This window comes from Cebus imitator, unplaced genomic scaffold (assembly GCF_001604975.1).
Source record: "Cebus imitator isolate Cc_AM_T3 unplaced genomic scaffold, Cebus_imitator-1.0 Scaffold120, whole genome shotgun sequence".
Taxonomy (NCBI): domain Eukaryota; kingdom Metazoa; phylum Chordata; class Mammalia; order Primates; family Cebidae; genus Cebus; species Cebus imitator.
In genome coordinates, this window is record NW_016107435.1 from 2,345,410 (window position 1) to 2,373,297 (window position 27,888).

At 39.2% G+C, this 27,888-nt stretch overlaps 1 protein-coding gene across 3 annotated transcripts in view; it reads right to left on the minus strand.

Moving 5' to 3' along the window:
* The window catches only part of PSD3 (pleckstrin and Sec7 domain containing 3), a 453,958-nt gene that overhangs the window by 53,115 nt on the left and 372,955 nt on the right, over positions 1–27,888 (minus strand). For all 3 annotated transcript variants that reach the window (XM_017539685.2, XM_017539686.2, XM_017539687.2), the window contains one exon: positions 8,384–8,454. In XM_017539685.2, the coding sequence (XP_017395174.1) occupies positions 8,384–8,454 (71 nt within the window). The remainder of the gene's footprint in view (positions 1–8,383; positions 8,455–27,888) is intronic.

A 27,888-nucleotide genomic window follows, 5' to 3' on the forward strand; every position in this document is an offset into this window, starting at 1 on the left:
GAAGAAACTACAGAATCAGGTAGATATAGCTATACAAGACCCAGAACTGTGAAGTTTAAGCTTCCACTGATTGATGAATTCGTCTTTAGGATGTGTGCAAGGTTTCTAGGAAAAGATATTAATTCCAATTTTTTAAAAAAGAGCATTAACAACAATAAGGAGAGAGTGGAGGCTGGTTATTAAACACAGCCGCCCTTTTGCAGGCTTATTCTCATCCTAAGTAGACAGTTTACAGCTATGCTAGCATTCTTACTGATTTAAATAAAATAGCAATCTGATCAATAGCCCACGATTCTACTTTTCACTCTTCACAAATGTATAATTTACTTAGTGCCAGGCTTTTCTCTTTATAAAGGCAATTTCACCCAACTTTCCCCAGACACACATTTGCCACACTCCACAGGTATCATAAATCTGGAGAAGCAATCTTCTTGGAGCTCTAATCCAAACTGATGCTGAAGCTTCAATGTTTACAAAGTTGTTCCCTTGTCAATACTAGCCCATTCTCTATCTCAGTGACTCAAACTCCCAATACACTTATCTGAAGGAGAGGACAATTGATGTAGGAAAAGCTGGTAACTTTGAACAGCATCTTTCTTTGCATCCCTTCTCTCAAATGTTGAACGTGAGAATACTTTTCTCATTTCAAATACTTTTCTCTTCTCAGGCCCACCCTGAGATGGAGTGGGTGGAAATCTGGTGGCTATGTATTCAACGAAATGGTTTTGTCAAAGGCAGCTATGCTCCTTACAGAGATTTTAGTGAAAATAAAGAAGTGAGCCAAGAGAATGGGATTTATGCTGGGGAAACACCTGTGCTATGTGAAATTTAATTTCAAGGGTTCTTCCTTGCAGAGATAAAGGTAGCTAATAGGACTAGTGTGGGCCCAGCATGCACATGCTGATCTGGCAGAGGCCAGAGTAGGTGACTTATAAACTAGAAGCTGTGCTGACTCCATAGGAAAATAATGGTAATACAAGATATCCAGCCGCCTAAGAGCATAGATAATCTCCAAGTATCAACAACTGCCTCCATTTCTCCCTTGTCATGACCCTTAGAGTAATGTGAGCATTTCAGAAGGATGCTACCAATACTTTTCTTTGTGATTGTTGGGTTTCAGCTAGCTCCACACCTCTTTCTACAAAGGCTGTTTTCCCACAAAGAGGGCATGGTCCAAGGTGAAGCATTCCATCCTCCAATATTCCTTACCTGATATATTCCAAAAGGGAGATGACAAAAGGGTTTGTGTTAAAGTCCTTTCTAATCACTTGACAATAGTTCCAATAAAAAATAATTATTAAAGTGTTGTTTACAAAGCTGCTCTGGTAATACACAAAATGTTAATGAAAGATACAGATTTCTGGTATCAGGGTCAGGGGAAGGTGTGGCAGGCACTAGATCCAGCCATGAAAGTGGCAAGAAGTGGCAAGAAGCAGCACTGAAACGAGCCAAGGAGACGGGCGAGGAAGACAGGGCTTCCAAGCAGAAACAAAGAAAAAAGCAAAAGAAAGTTGAGGAGCTAAAAGCGAAGGCTCTGGGGAAGGTCCCCTGCTCAAAAGGTTGAATTAAGAAATCTGGGCTGTGTGCTGTGGCTCATGCTTTATAATCCCAGCAGTTTGTGAGGCTGAGGCAGGTCGATCACCTGAGATTGGGAGTTTGAGACCAGCCTGACCAACATGGATAAACCCCATCTCTATTAAAAATACAAAATAAGCCAGGAATAAGGAATGAAATTAAGTACAATCCTTCTAGAGGTAATTTAGGCATGGTGGTGCAAGCCTATAATCCCAGCTACCGAAGAGGTTGAGGCAGGAGAATCACTTGAACCTGGGAGGTGCAGGTTGCAGAGAGCCACATCCCGCCACTGCACTCCAGCCTGGGCAACAAGAGTAAAACTTTGTCTCAAAAAAAAAAAAAGAAAGAAAGAAAGAAAGAAATCTGGCCAAAGTAAGTTGTTATTTGTGTCTGAGGTGATAGTAACCCTTGCCTTCCATTCCTATTTAAACATCTGTATTTCCTGCCACAATATCTCTTGCCATCTATAGCTAAAATGAAAAGCTGCCTTGGAACCTGTTGTACATTTAAGAATAAACACTTTTAAAATAAAAAACAAACAAAGCAACAACAAAAGCAAAAAACCAACAACAACAAAAGCAAAGAATAAATAGTAGAGTTGAAGTCCTTTTAAATATAGATCTGGGTGGACTAAGGAAGCCTAGTTTTAAAAATGAATGATTCTTTCAATCTTATCTATGGCACTATAATATTTTAAAAGATTTAAAATAACAATAAGTCAAATGTCTGTGTTTCCAATCTCCATTCCAAAGCAGTTGATCATCTCAGTGGTGCAAGTGTGGAGACTATGAGGGGCTGCATCTGATTCAGTACTGTAAATGGTAAATCAAAGGGAAAGCCTCTTTTCCAGAGAAACACAGGTGTGGAAAGGCAACCACAACAGTGTGTAAAGAGTGTGAGGATATGTGTTTGTGCACAAACACCAAAATCAAAAAGTTCAAAATGAACAAGATTCTTTCCTCTGAATATCTGTATGTCGATAATATGTTAAAAAGAGACATGTTGCCACAAACTTCTGTAAGGAATGAAGTTAGGTACAATCCTTCCAGAGGTAATTTAGAAACAGGTTTTCAGAACTGTAAACAGTTCCTACCATGTGGCCCATGACACACCTAGGAATCTTAAGAAAATAAAGAGATATGTGCACAAGTGTGTGTGTGTGTGCGCGCGCGCGCACGCGCGCACGTGTGTGTAGTGTGTAGTGTTATTTATAAATGAAAAGCTAAAAAAGAAGCCAGGCACGGTGGCTCACGCCTGTAATCCCAGCCTGTTGGGAGGCCGAGGTGGACAAATCATGAGGCCAGGAGTTCAAGACCAGCTTGACCAACATGGTGAAACTCTGTATCTACTAAAAATACAAAAATTAGCCGGGTGTGGTGGCGTGCATGTGTAATCCCAGCTACTCAGGAGGCTGAGGCAGGAGAATCGCTTGAATCTGGGAAGTGGAGGTTGCAGTGAGCCGAAATTACACCACTGTACCCCAGTTTGGGTGACAGAGCAAGATTCCTTCTAAAAAAAAAAAAGAGTATGTCTGAAAGTGGGGGAGAGGTTAAATCATGATAAATCCATTTAACAAAAAAAACTGCTAGCATTCAAAAATGAGTATGTTTATAAATGCCAGGGACAGAAGAAACAAACAAAACCATAATAACATATCATTTCGGTCACCAATTACCAGACTGATGAAAATCAAAAATGTGTCTAAAAAACTTTTAATGAGAAATTGCTCATGATAATATAGAGAGTGAAAAGAATAAAATGCCTAAACTATATTATACTATGATTCCACATAGATTTAAACAATCTTTTCCTGGGAGCGACACTAGCAAGACAGCAGAATAGGAATTCTCAGCTCTCGTTTCCTCATAGAAATATTGAGTAATCAATGATATATGGAGCAAAATACCCACGAGAAAGACAAATCCAGTTAAGAGGTTGTAGTACCCTAGAAGAGTAGAAAGCCAAGAAATATACACTGAAACAGGTAAGAAAAGCAATTTCATGCTATCCACATCAGCCATTCCTTGAAGCTGGTATACTTCAGCACCAGAAGAGAACGCCCCTGACATCTCTGACAGGGGAAAGGAAAGAGGTCTTGGATATTCTGGCTTTTCAGAGGGCTGCCTGGATAATGGCTTTATCTTGATTCACTTGGAACACCGATGGAACTGAGATAGTTTGGATGCCTGGGCACTGCTGAGAACAAAGGAAAGTGGTAGGCGGCTCGCTGCAGTCAGCACAGCTTGGTGCAACTGGGAGAAAAGATGGTCAATCCAAAGCTTCTGCCTTGGGAGGGCTGAAAAAAGGGTAGGATGTGTGGCCCTCATTCCAGCTCTTCTTAGTCCAAAGGGACTAATTTTTGTCTCACCTCACTCAGAGCACTAACAGAACCAGCACAGTTTGGATGCCTGAAGGACACTTAGAACAGAGTAGAGACACAGGTGCCTTGCTGTGACTGGCACAGCTTAGCATAATTGGGAGGTGCATGCAACTTAAGATTTCTCCCTTGGAGGGGAGAGAGAGGAATAGAGTATGCATCCATCATTCTGGCTTTTTGGAGGGCTGTCTGAGGGAGTGGTATCTGACTCTCCTGATTCAAGGCACTGATGGGGAGCTGGCAAACACAGAGGGCCTGGTGGCTGCTTAGAACAGGGGATAGCTGGGTAGCTTCCTGCTCTAAAATCAGGTAACTTGCAGTGTTGCAGACAGAAACCAGAGGGTGTAAGGATAATGGGCTCCTGAAAAAGGATTCAGAGGTCCCTAAAATCTCTATCAAAGATTACTGGTGAGGGGCCTCTGCTGTAGCAAGCCAGTTTCTGTACTGGAAGAGCTGGCTGATTCTTTAAATGTGCAGATCCCAATACAGATACAAGAGACAGGAAAAAACAGGAAAACATGGTTCAATGGAACAAAATGAATTTCCAGAAATCGACTTTAAAGAAACACAGTTATATGAATTACCTGTATAACCACTGTAAAGATGCTCAACAAGCTCAAGTAATGAATAAACAAAATGAGAATATCAACAAACACAAAATATTTAACAGAACTATAGATATTTTCAAGCTGAAGAATATAATAACTGAACTGAATAATTCAGATGAGAGGCTCAAGAGCAGAAAACGAAGAAGAAAGAATGAGCAAATCTGAAGACAGGCCATTTGAAATTGTCCACTCAGAGAACAAAGATGAATAAGAATGAAAAAGAGTTAAGAGAGCCTTAGGCATTAATGGAACACACCATTATGCAGAACAACACATTATGGAAGTCCAACAAAGAGCAGAAAGAAGAAAGGGCACAAAGCTCATTTACAGAACACTTCTCAAATCTGAGGAAGGAAACAGACATCTAGATTCAAGAAGCCTAATGACAACCAGGATTAATGCAAGTAAATTACACTGGGACCAATGACAAAATTATAAAAAGTCAAAGAAAAAGAGAGGACTTTGAAAGTAGCAAAAGAAAAGTGATTTGTCTGTGGATTTCTCAGCATAAATGATGCAGGGCCAGAACTGACTGTTGTATGTTTAAGGTGCTCAAAGAAAAAAATAACTTGGGACACAAGCTTATTACCTCCAGCAAAACTACCCTTTATAAATGAAAGATGATATTATCTCAGGTAAACAAAAGTTAAGAGAGCTCATTACCACTAGACTTGCTTTACAAGAAATGCTAAAGGGAGTTCAAGTTGAAACGGAAGGATGCTAAACAGAAACATGAAAGTATAAAGTTCACTGGCAAAAGTAAACAGAGACAGGTCTTGGTATCTGTGAGACACTGGTTATAGGACCCCCGATGGATACCAAAATCCATGGATGCTAAAGTCTCTTGCATAACATGACACAGTATTTGCATATGTCCTATGTATATCCTTCTGTACACTTTAAATCATCTCTAGATTACTCATGATACCTAATAAAAGGCCTACATATCACTTCATTGGCATGGATTCAACATAGTACTCAGTATGTGGAAAATTCAAGTTTTGTTTTTTGAAACTTTGTGGAACTTTTTTTCTGAATATTTTAAATCTCAGGTTGGGTGAATTCAAATGCAGTGTTCACTGATATGGAGTGCTGACTATATGTAGGAAAATAGTAATATGTAAATGACTTTTAACTCTGGTAAATAAATTTTTAATAATTATATTATTAAAATACATATTTCTAAAAAGTATTAAAATATTTTACTTATACATTATATTTATAAATGTAAATTTATAAATTTTTTAAAAAGTATTAAATTTTTTAAAAAGTATTAAAAAACTTTGCCTATAAATATACATTATTGGGAAGACAATATAAAAGGATGTAATTTGTGAGGGATCAAGAAAGATTGGAGCAGAAGTAAATGAAATAGAGAAAAGAAAATCAATTTAAAACCCTAAAACTTTGTTTTTCAAAAGATCAACAAAATTGACAATCTTTAGCTAGACTAAGAAAAAAATAGATAATACTCAAATAAAATCAGAAATGAAACAGGAGACATTGCAACTGATGCCACGTAAACTAAAAGGAATACATGAAACTATTATGAACAATTATACACCAACAAATTGGGAAACCTAGAAGAAATGGATAAATTATTAGAAACCTACAATCTGCCAAGACTAAATCATGGAGAGGTAGAAAATCTGAACAGATCTATAATAATAAGGGGATTGAATCTGTAATGAAAACTCTCCCAACAAAGGAAAGTTTAGGACCAGATAGCTTCACTCGTGAATTCCACCTAACGGTTAAAGAACTAATGCCAATCATTCTTAAACTCTTCCAAAAAATTGAAGAGGAGGGAACACTTCCAAACTCATTTCATGAGGCCAGCATGACTCTGACACCAAAAACCAGAAAACAGTACTACAAGAAAACTACTTGCCAATATCCATTATGAGCATAAGTGCAAAAACTCTAAACAAAATGCTGACAAACTGAATTCAACAGTACATTTAAAAGGATCACATACAATGATCAAGTGAGATTTATCTTTGGGATGTAAAGGTGGTTCAACATATGAAAATCAGTCAGAGTGATAAAACATATTAACAGATCAAAGGATAAAAATTACATGAACATCTCAATAGATGCAGGGAAGTGATGAAGCTCAATATCCTTTCATGATAAAAAACCCTCAAATGAGAAACAGTTTCAAATGATCTTATATGTATAAAACCTAAAGATTCCACTAAAACTATTAGAATAAACAAATTTAGCAAAGTTGCAGAACACAGAATCAACAATCAGTTGCATTTCTGTACACTAACAATGAACAATTTGAAAGGAAATTAGTAATACCATTTACAACAGCATCAAAAAGTATTAAAAAATACTTAAGAATAAATTTGACCAAGAAGGCAAAAGACAAATACACTGAAAACTGTAAAACACTGCTGAAAGAAATTAAAGAAGACACAAATAAATGAGAGACATGCCATGTTCGGGGATTCAAACTGACGTTATTAAAATGTCCATACTGCCCACAGAGACATACATATTCAATGAAATCCCTAAGAAACTCCCAGTGGAATTTTTTACAGGAATAGAAAAAAATTCTAAAATTTATATGGAATCACAAAAGACCCTGAATAAGTTATAGATAATATTGAAAAAGAAGAAGAAAGTGGTAGACCTCACATTCCTGATTTCAAAACATATTACCAAGCTACAGTCTCAAATCAATACAGTTCTGGCACAAAGATGGACAAATACATAGACCAACAGAATGGAACACAGAGCTCAGATAAATTCAACACACATACGGGGTGAAGTGGAACACTTTTGAACTGTTGTTCAGATATAAAATGGTACATCACTTTGGAAGACAGTATGGAGTTTCTTCAAAAAACTGAAAACAGAACCATACGACCCATTTCTGGGTATTTATCCCATTTCTGGGTATTTATCCACAAGAAATGAAATTAAGATCTTGAAGAAATATTTGCACTCCATGCTTATTGAGGCATTATTCACAATAGCCAAAACGTGGAAAGAACCTATGTGTCCACTGAAGGATGAATAAAGGATATGTGGTACAGTAGGATGCATTCTAAAAGCCCCGGTGGATGCCTGAAACTTTGAATAGTACCGAACCCTATGTATAGATGACCCTCAAACTAAACAGGCTTGAACTGTACAGGTCCACTAATATGCAGACTGTTTTCCACAAATACTGCGTTTGTGGGGCATGAAACCCAAGTATACAGAGGCCAACTTTTCTTATATGTGGGTTCTACAGGGCTGACTGCAGGACTTGAGTATGTGGGGACTTTGGTATATAAGGAGGGTCCTGGAGCCAATCCCCTGCATGCATGGAGGGATGACTGTATACTATGCTTTATCTATACATATGTACCTAAGATAAAATTTAATTTATAAGTTACTCACAGTAATAGATTAACCACAATAACTAATAATAAAATACAACAACAATAAAAATATGTCACCATCACTGTCCTTTGGGACTATTATTAAGTAAAATAAGGGTTACGTGAACAAAAACACTGTGACAGTTGGACAGCTGATACCATAACAGAGATGTCTATTAAGTGACTAAAGGATGGCTAAGCCAGACAAAGGGATGATTGACATCTGTTCAGGATGGAGCAGAGTTGAGAAAGATTTCATTATGCTACTGAGAACAGCATGCAATTTAAAACTTAAAATTTATTTCTGGAATTCTCCATTTAATATTGTTTTTAACATCAGGAAACAAACTACAGAAAGTGAAACCACAGATAAGTGGACTACTGTATCTTGTTGAATTATTTCATCAAGTTTTGTGGGTTTTATTTTTTATCTGCTTTACTTTTACCTTTTGCAAGTAAAGAACTGTTCCCTTCAGTACAGCATAAAAGGTTTTCCATCCTCGTTTTCCTCTTGGAGCTAGAAAGGGGGAAAAAATGTAAAATTTTATTTGACATCAGCATTTTAGAAAAGAGAATCTAAATGATCAACATGGTGATAGTGTTTCAATATTCTGCCTTGCTACCAAAACTAACAACAATAAGAACGAAAATTTTCTGAGCCTTATGGTATGCCAAGCAGCATTCTAAATGTTTGCCATATTCAATCTTATTTAATATTTACAATAATCCTACCAGGTTGGTACTATTTCTCTCTTCTTCTTACAAAACTGAAACATGGGGCAATAACCTGCTAATGGTCTGACAACTTGGAAGACTAGAAGCCTGAAAAGCCAGGTAGCATGGGTGACTACAGACTGGGTAAGCACAAGAGGCGTATTGGAAACGCACAGCAATCCAAAAGAAAGCTGAAAACGCTTAAGTACCAGATCCTTAATAGCTTCTTTAAAAATTCTAGAAATCACAGTCTCAGAATATGAAAGGACCACTTTTGGCATTTCTCCCACACCCCTCTCAACCAGATGCAAGTTTAGTTATTGTTCCTACTGCAACCTGTGCATATCTTTACTGAGGATCTTGCTGTAATGTACGATTTTTGTCCAAATGTCTCTTTCACTAGACTATGAATGACTTGACAGGAGGTAACCTTCATCCTTAGAATTCGCAGAACCTAGCGCAGTGCAAGGCAGACATTAAGCACAATCATACAATTCTCCAAGTCAATTAATTCTTTCAGAAGTCCTTATATTTCTTCTGTTTATATTTTTCTAAAGTATATTTTCTCTATTGACTTATATAAACTCTTACAAATTATCCTTAACCAAAAAGCAATAGATAGCAAAACAGTTTACAATTTAGTATCTTAATAGAATTAAAATCTGTAACTGGAAAATGTTATTGCTTGAACATTATTTTTCTAAGTATGTCTGCCAAAATAGATGAGGAGGGCCATTTACTCATGCTCTTTTATCAAACACTTGGCTGTCTGTAGCCTGTCTTTAACTTGGATCCCTGATTACATTAGGAAGTACATTATTCTTAACCAAATCCTTTAAATCTCTTGTGACTGAATGCTCAAGAATTCTTAGATTTGCAATTAGGTGAATAGCCACTTACAGAACACAGGCAATTCTGCCAACACCATACTGAGATATCCACCTGGCAAGAAACGATCCAAAATATCCACCCTGCAGGTTCCAAGGGAAATAATAAATATCACCCCTTCTGTCTCCACTAGGAGAGGCTTAAAGGTGTACTAAAAATATATATAATCCTTGGCAAAAAGCATACCATTACTTCCTTTATAAAGCAAAGAAAAAAAGCAACTAATATAAACAAATAACCATATATCATATACATAATAAATATTCACTACCTTGTTCAATAGATGTCAAATTTTGTTAGTTCCCACATGAGCACTGTGCACACAGAAGGGACCAGGGCCGAAAGGGTTGCTGCAGAGCAGGACCCCAGGAGGCATGGTGTGCAGGAGGCACCTGACCAGAACGCAGACCAGCTGGTTTCCAGTCCCTTCACAATCTCACCAGGTCTGAAACCTATCCTCCCACCCAAGAGCTCCTAGCAAGTCACTCTACTGTGCTGTACTTCATGTGTACTTTTGCTGCATTTTAAAATGTGGGTAATTCCTAGAACTTAAGGCAAAGCACTGGCTAATGCTGGCAGGGAACCTAGAGAAAATCTTCTGTTTTCAATAGAGGAGCCCTAGGTCCTGAAACATAAAGGCTTTCCTGAGCCCTAAAGCTAATTTATTGGCATCTTGACATTCCTTTAGTTAAAAAATCTACACATCTATTTTTCTCCTTTTGCAGTTGATCTATGAATCCACGTACACATTTACAAAATTTTAAACAGCTCTTTCTCATTTCTACACTAAGCCTACTAGAAACAGATACCAAAGAGCTCTCCAAGAGAAATGTGATTTTAGAAGTCACTCATGAGTGACTAATACTAAGTCAGGTACTTAGTAAGTGACTTAATTATTAAGCAAAGTGAAAGTAACGTTGGAACTGGGTAACAATCAGACGTTGGAAAAGTGTGGAGGGCTTGGAAGAATATACTTAGTAATGTTAGTAACGGACTTACTTATCGTACTCACTTACTGCACTCACTCCTTTTCTATTTTCTGTCTTTGGCCAGTTACAATTCAGTTATCTAACAGATGGATGAAACAACCTATAATCCTCCCAAAAAGATAACTAGGGAGCAAGTACTCACCAGTATTTAGCTGGTGTGCTATAAAAGCACTGCTCTAAGTGCTCTAACATGTATTAATCCATTTAACTCACACCACAATGCTAAGCTTAAAATATTGTTGATACTTCCATTTTACATGAGACAGATGGGTGCAAACAAGCAGAATTCAGGGAAAGAAGGGACCACTGTGCACTACGGTGGGCTGAGAATGCTCTCTAGAGCAGATGCAACTGCTCTGATTTTATAATCACACATACAGTGCCACTGCTGCCACCACACTCTCAGTGAAGCTCTTCATATGAAACACAATGAGCTGGATGCTAATAAACGACAAGTATTGCTCCTCATCATGAGGACTGTAGAAAGAGTTAAAAAGATTTCACAATACATGTGTTCTTAAGTAGACAGAGCTCCACAAAGAGCTGTAACTTCACATAATGAACTTGATGAGAGGATGAGTGAAAAGATTACGGCCTGGAAATGTAACGTAGCAACTGAAAGGCTTTAACTACAGGGTTGTGGGGAATCAGTAGGCCGACGTCCTTTAATATCCAGGTGTCTTCCGTGAGAGTGTTTACTCAATTTTATTAAAAGACACCATTTTACATGTGAGCTCATCTTTTCACTGCAGTTTTTACTATGCATACTTAAGGTCCAAAGATAATCAACTGCTTTCTTTCTCAAAAATACAAGAACCTTGTAGAGTTTTGATTACAATTATCTGCCTCTAACCTTACTTTGTTTTTAAATGCTACTGAAACAGACATCATTATTTTTTCTATAACATGCTACTGTTGGTTTAAATTTAATGTTTACTTTTATCTTTATTGATCACTTCTTTCTGTACTTCAGATTGTTTTTTGGAGGCCATTTTCAATTACTTCTTGAAGTCTATCCTTAGAAGTTCCTTTAGCAAGGATAGTCTTTTGGTGTCAATCTTCTGTTTTTATTTATATAATAAATGCCCTCATTTCATTAAAAATTCCAAGTAAAAATTGCTTTTTCTTATGAAGAAATTATTTCACTATCTTTTGGCTAACACCATTGTTGCAATGTTGATAGTGTTTAGATCTGTGTGCCCACCAAATCTCACGTTCAACTGTAATCCCCAGTTTTGGAGGTGTGACCTGGTGGGAGGTAATTGGATCATGGGGGTGGTTTCTCATGATTGGTTTAGCACCATTCCCTTGGTGCTGTTCTCGTGACAGTGAGTGAGTGAGTGCTCATGAAATCTGGTTGTTTAAAAGTGTGTAGCACCTCCCCAACTTCTCTTGCCCCTTCTCTGGCCATTTGAAGTGCTATTCCCCCTTCACATTCAGCCATGACTGTAAGTTTCCTGAGGCCTTCACAGAAGCTGAACAGATGCCAACATCATGCTTCCTGTACAGCCTGCAGACCTGTGAGCCAATTAAACCTCTTTTTTTTTTTAAATAAATTACTCAGACTCAGGTTTTCTTCATAGCAGTGTGAGAATGGACTAATACAGAAAATTGGTACTGTAAATTGGGATACTGCTTACAAAGATACCTGAAAATGTGAAAGCAACTTTGGAACTCGATAACAATCAGAGGTTGGAAGAGTGTAGAGGGCTTAGAAAAATATAGGAAGATGAGTCAAAGTTTGGAACTTCCTACAGACTGGCTGAATGGTTATGACCAAAATGCTGGGAGTGATATGGACAGCCAAGGCAAAGCTAACAAGGTCTCAGACGGAAATGAGGAACTTATTGGGAACTGGAGTACAGGTCACTTTTGTTATGCCTTAGCAAAGAACATGGCTTGCATTATGCCCTTGGCCTAGGGACCTGTGTAATTTTGAATTTGAGAGTGATGATTTAGGGTATCTGGCAGAAAAAAATTCTAAGCAGGAAAAGTACTCAAGATATGGTCTGGCTGTTTCTAATATCCTATGCTCATATGTGTGAGCAAATAAATGACCTAAAACTGGAACTTAAATTTAAAAGAGAAGCAGGGCATAAATGTTTGGAAAATTTGCAGCTTATCCATGTGGTGGAAGAGAAAGGCCTATTTTCAGAAGAGGAATTCAAGCAGGTTACAGAAAACTGCATAAATTAATAAGGAGCCAAGTGCTACTAGCCAAGACAATGGGGACACGGCCTTGAAGGCATTTCAGAGACCTTCACAGAAGCCCCATTTGAGATCTAGGAGGGAAGAATGGTTTCCTGAGCCAGAGCTAGGGCATGGCTGCTCTGTGAAGCCTCAGGACACTGCTCCTTGCATCCCAGCCTTTCCAGGTTTAGTCATGGCTCAAAGGGGCCTGGGTATAGCTTGGGCTGCTGCTTCAGAGCATGCCGGTCATAAACCTTGGTGGCTTCCATGTGGTTTTAAGCCTGTGACTAAACAGAGGGCAAGAACTGAGGCCTGGAAGTGTCTGCCAAAATTTCACAGGATAAATGAAAAAGCCTGGATGTACAGGCAGGAGCCTGCTTCAGTGGTGGAGCCCTCATGGAGAATCTCTACTAGGGCAGTGTGGATGGCAAATGCAGGGTTGAAGCCCCCATATATGGGGTGCTACCTAGTGAAGCTGTGAGAAAAGGGCCACCATCTTCCAGACTCTAGAATGGTAGAGCCACTGACAGCTTGCACCATCGCCTGGAAAAGTTGTAGGCACTCAACTCCATCCTGTGAGAACAGCTACAGGGGCTGAACCACACAAAGCCAGAGAGGCAGAGCTGCCCAAGGCTGTGGGAGCCCATCCCTCATACCAGTGGGTCCAGGATGTGAGAAATAGAGCCAAAGGAAATTTTTTTTGGAGATTTAAAATTTAGTGACTGGCCTTCTGGGTTTCAGACTTGTGTGGGGCCTGTAGTCCCTTTCTTTTGGCCCATATACCTTCTGCAATGGAAATACAGTATCTAATGTCTGTACTTCCATTGTATCTTGGGAATAACTAACTTGTTTTTGATTTTACAGGTTCATAGGTGGAAGGGACTAGCCTTGTCTCAGATGATACTTTGAACTTGGGACTTCTGAGTTAATGCTGGAATGAGTAAAAACTTTGGGGACTGTTGGAAGGCATTATTGTATTTTGAAATGTGAGAAGGACATGAGATTTGGGAGGGGCACAGGATGGAATGATATGGCTTCTCTTGCTCCTCTGGCCATGTGAAGCGTGCTCTCCCTTTACTTTTCACCATAATTGTAAGTTTCCTGAGACCTTCCCAGAAGCTGAGCAGATGCCAGCATCATGCTTCCTGAACAGCCTGTGGATCTCAGCCAATGAAACTACTTTATAAATTACCCAGTCTCAGGTATTTCTTTAGGCCAATGTGAGAATGGACTAATACAGATTTCTACCCTGGGTCTAAATGTTATACCTAATAAATTTTTTTTTAATTTATACAGACTGGTGTTCTTTGAGCCTCCTGTGACCTTATATCTTTGAATATTATCTCTCCTCTACTGTCACCATGATATTGTAACCTAACACTCCATTCTAACTTCTCACTTCATTCCACTTGTGACTTATCCACTCTTTGATATTCTCCATCTCTTTGTACTCCTGTGCTAAATGCTGCGTAATTTTATCTCCGGTACTGGTAGGCCACCCAGATCCAAAAATGCCCTGAAGGCTTAGCAGCCCCAGGGTTAGCCACCTCCCCACATTTGTACTCATGCTTTATTCTTGGCCTAACAGGATTTCCCTTTCCTTGTTACAGCTTTATCCATTCAGATAAAAGTTATTTAAAAATATTTTATCTATCATTTTTAGATGTTTTATAATGGGAGAGTTTCAGAATCTGTAGGCCATCACGTTGTAAAAATAGATTCTCTATTGCATTTTTCTGTCCTTTTTTTTTTAAAAAGGGAAGAATTTATTCACAAACTTTGTTATCTAGCAAGAATTCATTTGGAATAGGATACCGGAGGTATTGTAGGGTGAGAACAAAGAGAGAAACTGGAACAAGGGGAACCAGTAAGGAGGTTATTACAACAGGTGAGATAAAAGAAAAAGGCCAGAGCACGGATAGACGCATACGATAAATTAAGATAAAATGGAAGGAAAGGGGAAAGGCATTAATATTAACTGAGCACCTACACTGAAGCACTCTGGGTGTTGGGCTAGTATTATACATATACGTTCTATGTGTTCCAAACAATATTTTCAGGTAGGAATTTTTGTCTCTATTTATATTTTATGTCCCCATTATTAAATATATTTGCAATTCTGAAAGGTATAGTATGCTGCCAAGAAAGATATCCATCTAAGGATTTCAAAGCTACTGTACAGGGCAATTAAGGAAACAGCTCTAAGGATACACTAAGAAGGAGAAAATATCCAATGGTCATGCCACTGTACTCCACCCTGGGTGACAAAGTGAGACCCTGTCTCAAAAAAATAAATGATTTAAGAGTTGATTCAACAGTGATGTTGAATTATGGGGGAAAATTACCGTCGCAGTCAGACTGAAGGGACATCCACAGTAAATAGTCTGTACCAGTACACAGTCTCTGAGTATTAGCTATGGCTTGGGGGCTGCTTCCTGACCATTACTGGTGAAAATAAGTAATGAATAAAACCACCAAGATGCTGTGATTGTTATACTGAGTCACACTCACATAAATGAGAAAATTCTTTTCAGTGGTCCGTTCTGCTACTCTTGTGAGGTGGGCCCTGAAGGCGGGAAGATAGATGATGAGATGAGAGGGAAATATAACCAGGTACTTTCTCTTATCTCACTCAACTCTAAGACCTTCAAAGGTATCCCTGCTCATGACTGCAGATCTCAGAAAAGAAGCACAGTCTCTGTGTCTGCCCTCTTAGGTGCTCCCAGCTCAACCTCTCTGCAGAATAATTATTTAATACCAGTAATAATTATAGTTGTAGTTGTAGCACAACAAATGACAGCTGAACACATACTGTTTTAAGCACTGCTCCATGATTTGACCTGTATAAACAAAATCCCAGAAGTCTATGAGGGAGCCACGGTTATAACCGCCGTCTTGCAGATGTGGAATCCGTGACCACATCTCCTACGACATCTTCCCCCGACCTCCTACGAACTGGCAGCACTTGTTTCCCTATAGCACTGGGCACTTTCACTGTGGTTTTCATATGGGGGAAGGCCACCTAAACCAGATTCAGGAGGCAATGTCTTGGATAAATCTGGGATACAGCAGTGAAATTAAAATTATTTGAGAGCTGAGGCTGGGCACATTGACACATGCCTGTAATCCCAGCACTTGGAGGCAAAGGCAGGAGGACTGACTGAGGAGAAGACTTTGAGATCAGCCTGGGCAACACTGCTAATAACAATATAACCATGATTAGGTAATTTATGAAGGGAAGAGGTTTAATTGACTCACAGTTCAACATGGCTGGGGAGGCCTCAGGAAAAGCACAAACATGGCAGAAGGGGAAACAGATATGCCCTTCACATGGCAGCAACAAGCTTAAGTGCTGAGCAAAGAGTGGAAAAGCCCCTTATAAAACCACCAGCTCTTATGAGAACTCACTCACTATCACGAGAACAGCATAAAGGTAACTGTCCTCATGATTCAATTACCCCCCACCAGGTGGGAACTACAATTCAAGATGAGATTTGGGTGGGGAAACAGTCAAACCATGTCACTGATATAGGCTGGTGCATGCCTATATTCTTAGCTACTTGAGCGGCTGAAGCGGGAGGATTGTTTTAGCCCAGGAGGTCGAGGCTGCAGTGAACCATGACTGTGCCCCTGGACTCCATCCTGGGTGACAAAGTGAAACCCTCTCTCAAAAAAAAAAATTATTTAAGAGTTGATTCAGCAGCAATGTTGAGCTATTGAGAAACGCACTGTCCCAGTCAGATTGACAAGATATCAACAGCAAACAGTCTGTACCAGGACACAGTCTCTGAGTATCAGTTCTGGCTTGGGGGCTGCTTCCTGACCAGTTTGAGTGAAAATAAGCAATGAATAAAACCAACAAGCTGCTGTGATTGTTATTCTGAGTCACACATACACACGAGGACCAACTTTCTGCAAAAGAAAAAAAATCCTCCAAAGGTGGATGATAGTGGACCCATGACTGAATCTTCAATATTACAAATCAGTTATTATTTTCTCATTTTTATTATACATTTGAAGAAATCTATGTGAAAATAAAATACTGTGAATATTTTGGTTTCAGTTATTACCATAAATTTTTGTAAAATAGTAAAATGCTTAATGGGGAAGGAAAGGACAGTGTCACCCCTCTTGCATAAAGAGGAAGGTATAAAATATTTCTAAACAATAAAATATTCAGTAAAGATTAATAATGGATTTATGATGGAAAGGTTTTTTTTTAATTCACCAAAAGGTAGAAGCTTCATGCAGAAGCTCATATTTGCATGCTATACTCTCTAACTTTTCTTCTCAACTGAACTGGAAATGGATTGTGTTTAAGATTTTACAGTTTCAATTTTCTATTTTATTCAAATGGCAGAATATTTGTTCCTACATCAAAATCTTGTCCTCTTTTTGACCACTAATGTCTCTGGGTTCCTTGATCATCTACTTTTTTTTTCCCTTTTCTGCATGTTTAATATCAGAAAGTCATAATATGCATAGAAAGGCAGGGGATGCACATTGCCAATTTTTTTCATTTAATACATTAATCTTTATTTCCTCTCTCTCATCTTGAAAACATTCTCCTATTGTTTCATGTAAAATGACAAAAATACCATTTTATTCCCTTCAGAGTAGAGAGAGAAAGTTAGCCATATCCATTTTAAGGAGAAGTAAATTCTTTCTCAGGGCCTGATGAAGAGTATTGGAATGAAGGCTAACAGTGTAAATCCTGCCAGGCCAAGAAACAAGTATGTGGGGGATGAAGTACTTCTAATGCAAAATATCTTGAATTTCCTTATGTTAATGGAGAAAGATATTCACAATATAAAGCAATCACAATGATGGCATTCCAAAACAAATATAGCATTTTGCTGAACTTGAAAACAAAGGTATACTCAGCAGAAGTTCTATAAGTAAGACATCATCAATAATAGCTGTAAAAAGCACAAGGCATTTTTAAGACTGTTCTGTTTTCCTAGTGATAGAACTAAAAAACTTCAGCTTTAAAACAAAATTCTGGCTGGGGGCGGTGGCTCACACCTTAAATCCCAGCACTTTGGGAGGCTGAGGCACGCGGATCACCTGAGGTCAGGAATTCCAGACTAGCCTGACTAACATGGATAAACCCCATCTCTACTAAAAATACAAAATTAGCCAGCTGTGGTGGCACATGCCTGTAATCCCAACTACGTGGGAGGCTGAGGCAGGAGAATTGCTTAAATCTGGGAGGTGAAGGTTGCAGTGAGCTGAGATTGCGCCATTGCATTCCAGCCTGGGCAACAAAAGCAAAACTCCATCTGGAAAAAAAAAATCCTTAAGGTATCTATCCTAAAGCACGAAGAAATAAGCTATGCTGGTAAGAAGGTAGTTCTGAAGTTTTAACCATTGACACAGGTGAAGATAACTCACGCAGGGAGGAGTCTGCTTTCTACAACTGATGTGCAAAGGACTTATATAAGTTCATAGATGACAGACTCATAGATGATTAAGTGAAGTTAAAGGTATTCCTTGTATATCAACCTCTAACCTTCTTTTACAAAATATCCTTAGGCATCATAAGACATTCTATTAAATCTCAATTAATAGAGCAGCTCAGGCACTTTCAGATTACTGCTTGAAGCAATCAAGTCCAAGGTGAGCACAGGAAAAGTTACCGCTGGGCTGTGAGTCACACAGTATTAAGCAAGTGATAGTATTAATTATCCCTGGGTTTATAACAGAGTGGTAGAAATAAAAGAGTACTATTACTACTATGTACTCCTAAATCACTTATCTTTGAAACACTTAAGGCATTTACGCATTACAAAAAACAATCAGTTAATTATTACAGTAGTTCTCTTTTATATAGGGATGCTTTTTCAACTAGGGCAGACTTATAGAACTGTTAAAGCAAACTAAATATGGCCTGAGAAGGACTCTGTACTTCTATATTTGAGTCCTTGTGGACAAAGTGCAACCTAACCTAAGACGAGATTGAAATACTAACTTAGGCGTAAGCATCTGTAACAAGATCTGAGTCTTGGCCAATCCCAGTGGCCATACTTCACCCACTCATACACTGCTGAGTGTTCAAACCATGTTCAAGTAAGACAAACGCTGAGTGGTAATCAACTCAGTTGTTTCTGTACCTCATTTCTGATTTCTGCATATCACTTCCCTTTTTTTGTCTATGAATTTGTTCTGACCATGAAGCATCCCTGGAGTCTCTCTGAATCTGCTGTGGAGGCTATCTAATTCATGAATTGCTCACTTAAACTCCTTAACATTTTTTTTTTTTTCTGAGACGGAGTCTTGCACTGTCGCCCAGGCTGGAGTGCAGTGGTGCGATCTTGGCTCACTGCAATTTCTGCCTCCTGGGTTCAGGCAATTCTCCTGCCTCAGCCTCCCAAGTATCTGGGACTACAGGCATGCACCACCATACCCAGCTAATTCTTTTGTACTTTTAGTAAGGATGGGGTTTCACCACATTGGCCAGGATGGTCTTGATCTCCTGACCTCGTGATCCACCCGTGTTAGTCTTCCAAAGTGCCGGGATTATAGGCATGAGCCACCAGGCCTGGACAATTCCTTTAAATTTAATTGTCTAGAAGCTTTTCTTTTAACAGAATCTACACCTATTGCTTTCCCCAGAAAATTATTTCCTTTTTTCATTTAATAGGAATCAATGTATATTTTGACAGAGGATAGAAAATGAAAACAAAGAGAGAATTGGAAGAATAGCCAAAATGTCCCCTAGTGGGGTGATGTTCATTCTGGGTATGGCTCTATTCCTTTAAGAGGTCTGAAGACTTTCACCCTAAAATGGTCTTTCTGAAATGGCAGAAAGTATCTTAAACTGGGAGCTAGGCAATTCAGTTTTATTCACACCATGATGCCCACTATTTCTCTGCTTTTGGACAAGTCATCTAAACATCTCTAGTTAAAAATCTATACAATGAATCTACTACAATGTATCATAATTACTTCATAATGTTGTTGAGTGATTCTAGGCACAAAAGCTTATTAGAACACATACCCTACCCCTAAAGAATTTACATATACAGGCAGTAACATTAACAATGAAAGCTAATTTAACACAATAAACTGTATAAACTAAAACATAGCGTGGCACTAACCTAAGACAATCACAGTGGGGATTCCAGGAGGTGAAACGAGGAAGAAGTCATTAATTCTGCTTATGGATAGGATTTAGAGGTTGGAGAACACTTTAAATGAGGGTGTAGTTTAACGTAGGACTTTGAAAAAAAAACCACAATAGGTTTTCCTTTTAATCTTCACTTTTTGTACAGTATGTTAGCATGAAGACATGGAATCAAAATGTAGATCCCAATTTTGGAAGTCTCATAACATTGTAAATTACCATAATCCTTTAGCAAGATAACCCAAGGACAACAGTCAACACCATGATTTTTTATTTTTTAAGAGGATACATTTTAGAGCCAGAGAACCTGGTTTGTGATTCAGGCTTCACCTGAGTGACCTTGGGCAAGTCACTTAGCCAGTTCTATGCTTTACTTTATTCCTGTATAAAACAGAGTTTTTTTGAGACTTAGCTGAGTTAAAAAACACAAGTCCTTTGGATTTTTTTTTTTAATTAAAGAAACTGCTAAAGAAAATGCATCAATTTCTCATGCTAAAACACCAAGAAAAATATTTTCCCCACTTCTGTGAAAATCAGTAATTTAAATCTAAGTGGATGGAACTTTAACATATTAGAGCTGGAACTTTAAAATATTAGATTATGGGACCTGGATCATGTTAACAGGCAGCTATAACCTAGGAAGCTGTAAGCTTTGCTTCTCTGATTATTTGTCTGATTACAGATTAGCCTTTTTCCTTATCTACATTGTTTGGTAAAATGTTGTAAATGACTAAAAGGCACCAGGGGAGACCCCTTCTTGCTTAACCGTTGATCTTCATTATAGATTAATTTCCCTCTTAGCTTTCTCACACAAAGACTTCATGACTATCACATTGTCTAAGGTGGAATGTTAAATGAACTCTTAAACTGGGAAGGAAATGAAAACAAGCTGTAAAGAAGAAAACAAGCTGTACAGAAAAGAAACATAACTAAATTATTATAACTCATAAAGTAGCCTTATATAAAAAATGTTATAATCCTACTAAATTTGTTTTCTGCCTATAGGTAAGGAAGACTTTAACTTTTTACTTCAGAGCACTGGCCTCATTTCTCTGGAGTCCATGTTTCCCAGATTCTTGCTTGAATAAACTCTTTAAAACTGGATTCTGATGCTTTCAATTACTTCAGGTTGATGTTTCATTCATGTATTCAGAATTTTTTTTGTTAGTCATTGTTTCAGAACACACTGCCGTTAACACTGCTGACACATTTTTAACAGAAAGGGAGTACTTAGCCCATACCACCTTTAACTGGGAGGAGAGCTAAGTGTGACACATTTAGTAATATTAATATATTATTGTTTTCATTTTGTCCCAAGCCCTGTATTGACATTGGAGATAACAAACATGAAGCAAACAATGAAAGTAGATAATAGGAGATGAGACAAAAGCTGTTGGAGACCTTTCTACTCAATTGATAGCCACAAAGTTATTCAAATCTAACTTAAAAATAAGTAAGTATCTTTCCCCACTTGGCTAGGAAATGGTTTCACTGGCAGCCATTACGAGAAGTGCAGGAAGAATTTACATGGCTTGTGCTGAGGTTGGGAAAGAGGTCAGAACACAACAAGAGCATGCATCATTAGCTTAGGGTTACCAGGAAAGCATGTGGGAAGCAGCAAATCCCAAAATGACTCTCACTGCATCATTTTTTTTCAGGAGAAACAAACACCAGTGATACAGACAGGAGGCAGTCAAGGACCCTGCGCCCCCAACCCCTGATGAAATTCAGCCTTCAAGCCTAAAACAGCACGAAGGATGAAAAACTGGACTGTCGGTCCTGGATGAAACCCTTTCCCCTACCCCACTGATTCTTTCTCAATAATGTCCACCTGCACGTTGGGAGGAGGGGGTGGGGCCTTGGGAGGTTCGCGCTGTTTGCAGTGGGGAGGAGCCTAACCTCTCCTGTTACTGTGTGGTAAGGTGGGATTTAATCAGTGAGATGGAAAGACTGTTAGCAGGACTCTATCTCACTTTGCTGAGTTGTATTTCCTTTTTCCTTTTTGCCCAATAAATTCCACTCCTCACCCTTTAATGTGTCCCTGAGCCTAATCTTTGCTGGTCATGTGACAAGGACCTGTTTTTTTTCCTGCAACACTAGAGTCACAGAAATATTTTTTGGATCTTGATTAATTATACCTCACATTATTCCTCTCCCAGAAACCATGACTTGGCTCCTTTCACTTATGTTAGGTTTTTGCTCAAATGTTATCTGTGAAATATACAAACTGGCATCACTATAGTTCAGTTTCTAAAGCAGAAGCCATTCTCAGGACTGCCTGCACCACTGGTTACCTTGCAAAATAACGCTGTATCTTGCCTTGAATATTTGAAGTGCACCTACACCACAACCACAATATCCTGAAAAACAACTGAACTTCGCCAGTGCTGCAACTCCTAAACAACAATAAATAAACTATGGACTTGTGCTAAGCTGGCTGCCTCTACCAATGATAATTCTTTCTGAACAATTTATGTAATTACCTTTAGCTTCCTTTGAAAAACCCTCATTTGCTTTGGAACACAATGTGGCTTCTAGCCACATCTGTGTCTCCTGAACTGTAATTCCTAAGAGCCCAATAAGTCTTGTCTTACTGCATCTCAGTCTGGTTTGTCGTTTCTTCTTGGTTGACATCCCACATTCAGCGGTTTCCTCTAATCACTCTCTGCAACATAGCACCTGCACACTTCCTTCAGTATTTCCTAGCCTTGACTTTATTTTTCTTTGGGTCATTTAACACTTGTATGAATTATCATATAGTTTTTATTCAGCTTCCCCAGCATTAGAATGAAATATTGAAGGCAAGTACTTTGGTTTGTTGCTGTGTCTACAGAGCAGATTAACCCCTTCTCCCCCCCAAAATCAGATGTCCTAAACATCATATGGCCTGATTCAATCAATACTACAGGGAGTTTTTTTTTAAAAGTGCTTAATCTTTTAGGTAAAACTCAGGCTGCTTAAAGAGAAAAGAGGTAGAATAAAATTTTGGTAGATTATTCCAATAAGACATTGAATATGGGAATAAGATATAAGTAAACATCTAGACTCAAAAGGAACAAATAAGGCTCAATAAGTTACTGTGGGTTTTCACAGATTAATGAAAGAATGAAGATTTGTGATAAGTGACTTCAAAATTCTAGTAAATAAATGACATTTCATAATTTTTTTTTCTTTTGAGACAGGATCTTTCTCTGTCAACCAGGCTGGAGTGCGTGGGACGATCACTGCTCACTGCAGTCTTCAAATACTGGGCTCAAGCAATGCTCCCACCTCAGCCTCCCGAGTAGCTGGGACTACAGGTATGCACCATCATGCCTGGCTCATTTTTTTTTTTTTTTGGTTTTCATAGAAACAGGGTCTTGCTATGTTGCCCAGGCTGGTCTCGAACTGCTGGGCTCAAGCCATTCTCCTGCCTCAGCCTCCCAGTGTTGAGATTAAGGGGTGAACTACTGCACAGGCCTCATAATTCTTATAAATTATATCTGACTAAAAAAACATGCTGGAGAACTTGCTGTTTTTAATTATCATTTCTAAAAGCTGGGCATAAGAAAAAGTTTCTGAAATTCAATAACTTCATTTACGTGAAAGGTGTGAACACTGATCAATAAAATCAAGCATACTATAATTTTTTTTCATAATATCTAGAGCAATTTGTAGACCTCGTTATAAAACTTCTAAGAGCCAAGTGTTAAAATAAACGTAAGGTTAAGTCACTGTAGTCCAGCAGAGAAGGGCAGGTAACTGCTGAATCAGACAAGTGGGCTTATCAAGCAACACCAAATCGGGTTTCCTCAACTTCAGAAGCACCATAGATGCCAGGGAAGAACAGAGCCCAAGACCCGGCTGAGCATGCATTTCTACAACTAGCAATTCAAATAAGCTATTGTAATTGTAAAGCAGCCCCAAGGCCCACTGGCAACTTTAAAATGCCTCTGGGCAAACGTAGCTGAAGGTCAATAAAAAAATTCAGAGTGGCTGATGAGCAGCCTCCAGACAGAATCTGCTCTCCAACGAGTATGACAGCAGCCTGATTTGCTTTTCCCCAACCTAGGAGCTTCAAAAGTGACTTCATGCTCTTCTTTCTGATATGTGTTCTTGGCCCTCAATACAGGGCAAGGGCTCTGGCTTACTACTCACATGCAGGAGCCAGAAAACAGTCTTCATGCTATTCCATGAGGACCTCTTAGCTTTTCCCAACTCAGACCACGTTTCTTCCATTTATCAGATGTCCAGTGCGCTCAAGTGCTCTCCAATGAAGAAAACCAAAATACACGAACCTACATTTCTTTGACATATTTTAGGATGGCCCTTCAGAGGGCCTGCAAACAGAAGTCGCTCTGCAAAGCTATCTTTGGTGGGGGAGATTTGCATCTGCAGAGAGAATCTGTACTGATGCAGCCAAGGCATTCTGTGAGGCCTTCCCTGTCTGGATCTGGGAAAGATTAATTGAGGGTATGTTATATTTAAGGGTCTGAAAGAAACATTTACCATATATTCTCCCTTTCTCCTCTTGCCTAGGCTTTACTACCTACTTGTGAGGTTTCATTTACACAACAGGAACACCTCTGCTAGCCAGGCTTCGTCTTCCTCTCTTATCATAATCTGTTTTGATCTAAATCCCCATTCCTTCTGTAACTTCAATTATAAGGTAAAAGCTTCTGTACTCCATTGAGAGTTGTGTAATCAATCTATGATTTTCTCTTGTGTGCTTGTTAATAAATACGTATACCTTTTCTCCAATTAATCTGCCTTTGATGAGTTGATTTTTCAGTGAACGTTCAGAGGGCGATGGGGAAGTTTTTTCCTGGGTGGCCCCATATATAACCTTCTAATCATTTTACTATATACACAGATGCTAAGCAAACTGAGATATACTTGTTGATTTTCAGCTTTTCTACTGGCCAGGAATTGTTGCTCACATCTGTAATCCCCGCACTTTGGGAGTCCGAGGTGGGTGGATCACCTGAGGTCAGGAGTTTGAGACCAGCCTGACCAATATGGTGAAACCCCATGTCTACTAAAAATACAAAAATTATCTGGGCATCGTGACGTAATTCCAGCTACTCGGGAGGCTGAGGCAGGAAAATTGCTTGAACGCAGGAGGTGGAGGTTGCAGTGAGCTGAGATCGTACCATAGCACTCCAGCCTGGGCAACAAGAGTGAAACTCTGTCTCAAAAAACAAACAAACCAAAAAAACTTTTCTATTTATATATCATATGTTGTAAGCCCATAATAAAATTCTAAGCCTCCTACTACCTGAATGAACCCTACTCTTTGCAAAGGAGATTCCAAAGGAACTTCAAAAGCCAGTTTAGGCCGTGATAGAAAAGGGGTGTCAGACATGCCTCATTGTGCCCTTTCCCTTTGGAGTTTACGTACAACTGACCAGCACTAACATTAAAATGGAGATCCTGAGACTGACAAAACAGATTAGCAGCAATAAGATACAAAATTTCAACCTGACTCTAGTATAGCATCACATGTTGGATAGCAGGCCCTAAAGGAAATCAAAGTATTTTACCCCAAAATGCATTTTCTTTGACATATTCTGAAATGGCTCTACAAAGCTGTCCCTAGCGGGGGAAGATCAGCATTTTTTACAGAATCTCCTTCCCTTGTTCAATCTTTTCTGGAGAGTCTGACATCCTTGAAGGTCCACTAAGAGACATTTGTCATATATTGTCTCTGAAGTCTATTATTTAGAGACTTCATCTACATAACAAGAACCTTGGCTTGCACCCCACTGTTGGGAAAAGCTGCAAAGGAGAAAGGACTTACAGAGTGCCTACATAAATTGATTACGAGTAACATATAAACATGGAACAACAAACTGCAGAAGACTGCAGGAGGCCTCTGAGGAGGAAGGCCTCTTCATGCCCCATGTTCTGGTGCAGGGTGACCTAGGATCTCTTACCATAAACATTGCGCTAAAGGACTAAAACCCCTTTGTAGCACTATGACGTAGCCAGACTTGTAGGCTCCTTGTAAGGCCCACGTTCCATCAGCTGTACATAGATAATAAGCTAAAGATAACCACATGTTCTTGTTTTGTGAAACTCCCAAACCACCACTGTTATCAATCCCTAGGATGACACACCAGTTCCTGCTCTATGATTCACTTCTGGCTCACTGATTCATTCCACGATCACTCTACCCCTACCCTATAGATCAAAGTGATTGCAATCAATAAATCAATACATAATATAGGTGATCAGAGCTTGGGGCCTTCACTGTTTCCTCCAGAGTAATAAAGTGATGGCCCACTGGTCCCACTTTTAATCTTTTTCTCAGTCCTTTGTTGCCAACGAACTCGGGGTATCCACGGGTGATGTAGGGCTGGCTACCTACATTCTGGTGCCCAATGTGGGGCTCATGGATCCCTACATTCTGGTGCACCAATGTGTGGGGCTCATGGATTCTCTATACCCCACCACCTGCTCAACTTAACTCAAATATTTATTTATGCTGACTATAACTCTTCAGGTAAAGCTTAACTCTTTCAACCAATTGCCAATCAGGAAATTTTCAATCCATCTATGACCTGGAAGCCGCTGCTTCTAGACGTCCCACCTTTCCAGGCTGAATCGATGTGTGCCTTATATGTGTTGATTTATGTCTTCACCTGTACCTTTGGTCTCCCAAAAATGTATATAGGCCATAACCCATCCACCTTGGATACATGTTCTCAGGTCATCCTGAGGCTACGTGATGGGCCATAGTCACTTGTATTTGACTCAGAATAAGCCTCTTCAATTATTTTACAGAGTTTGGCTTTTGTTTGTCAACAATATCAATTAAAAAAGTGACTGAAATGATGAAAGTGTATTGCTGTATATTTTACTTATTAAATATTTTATTGGTAATTAAACTGTTTCTAAAATGATGTTATTTTTCTGTGTACCAGGCGGCGTGCTACACACCCTAACAGGTGTTAGCTACATTTGATTGCTCTCACCTGAAGGTTTTTGCTTTTTTTGTCTTCTGATGGAATATTCTTTGCTTTTCTTTTTGTGAGACAGAGTCCTGCCGTTGCCCAGGCTGGAGTACAGTGGTGCAATCATGGCTCACTGCAGAATTAACCTCCTGGCCTCAAGCAATCCTCCCCTCTCAGCCCTCGGAGTAGCTCGTATGCTACCAGGTCAGGCTTTTTGTTCTTTTATTTTGTAGAGACGGGGTCCTACTATGTTGCTGAGGCTGTGGTGGAATACACTCATCCATGACCTTTGTGTCCAAAGGTTTTAGGAACCTTCCTTTTGTACTTCAGTTCTTAGCTGAGTAACAACTAATAAGGCACATCCTTTATCTCTGCTCCTCACCAAGAGTATTACTGGCATACTACTTGACCTCAAAGTGTTTTTTAAAAAATAAATCAATGACCTTTCTTGTTTCAAAGCTCAAATTCTTAAGTCAGTACTATCTAGTGTAAACAAACAGACAAAAAATCCTAAACCTTCCAACCAAGTGAATGAACCCCCCTCTTGGCCAAAAGAAGCCTAAACAACTGAATTCCTGCCATGATGGGAGGTGAGGTCAGATGTACCTCCTTACATTCACTTCCTTTTCAAGCTCAGGCCCTACTATCCAGCATTAAGGTTACAATAGAGATCCTGAGACTGATCAAAACAGACTGGGTGTGGTAATAAGATACCAGATTAGAAACAAGACCTAAGGCCAGCCAGGTGTGGTAACTCACACCTGTAATTCCAAGATTTTGGGAGGCTAAAGTGGGGTGCATCACCTGAGGTCAGGAATTTGATACCAGCCTGACCAATATGGTGAAATCAGTCTTTATTAAAAATACAAAATTAGCTGGGCATGGTAGCATATGTCTGTAATCCCAGCTATTTGGGAGGCTGGGGCAGGAGAATTGCTTGAAACTGGGAGGCGGAGGTTGCAGTGAGCTGAAATCGTGCAATCAAACTCCAGCCAGGGCAACAAGAACGAAAAACTCCATCTAAAAAAAATAAGACCTAAGGCGATGTGGCCCTGTCAGCAAGGGTGAAGTCACACCCTAACCATAAAATTCCATTACACAGATTTTTA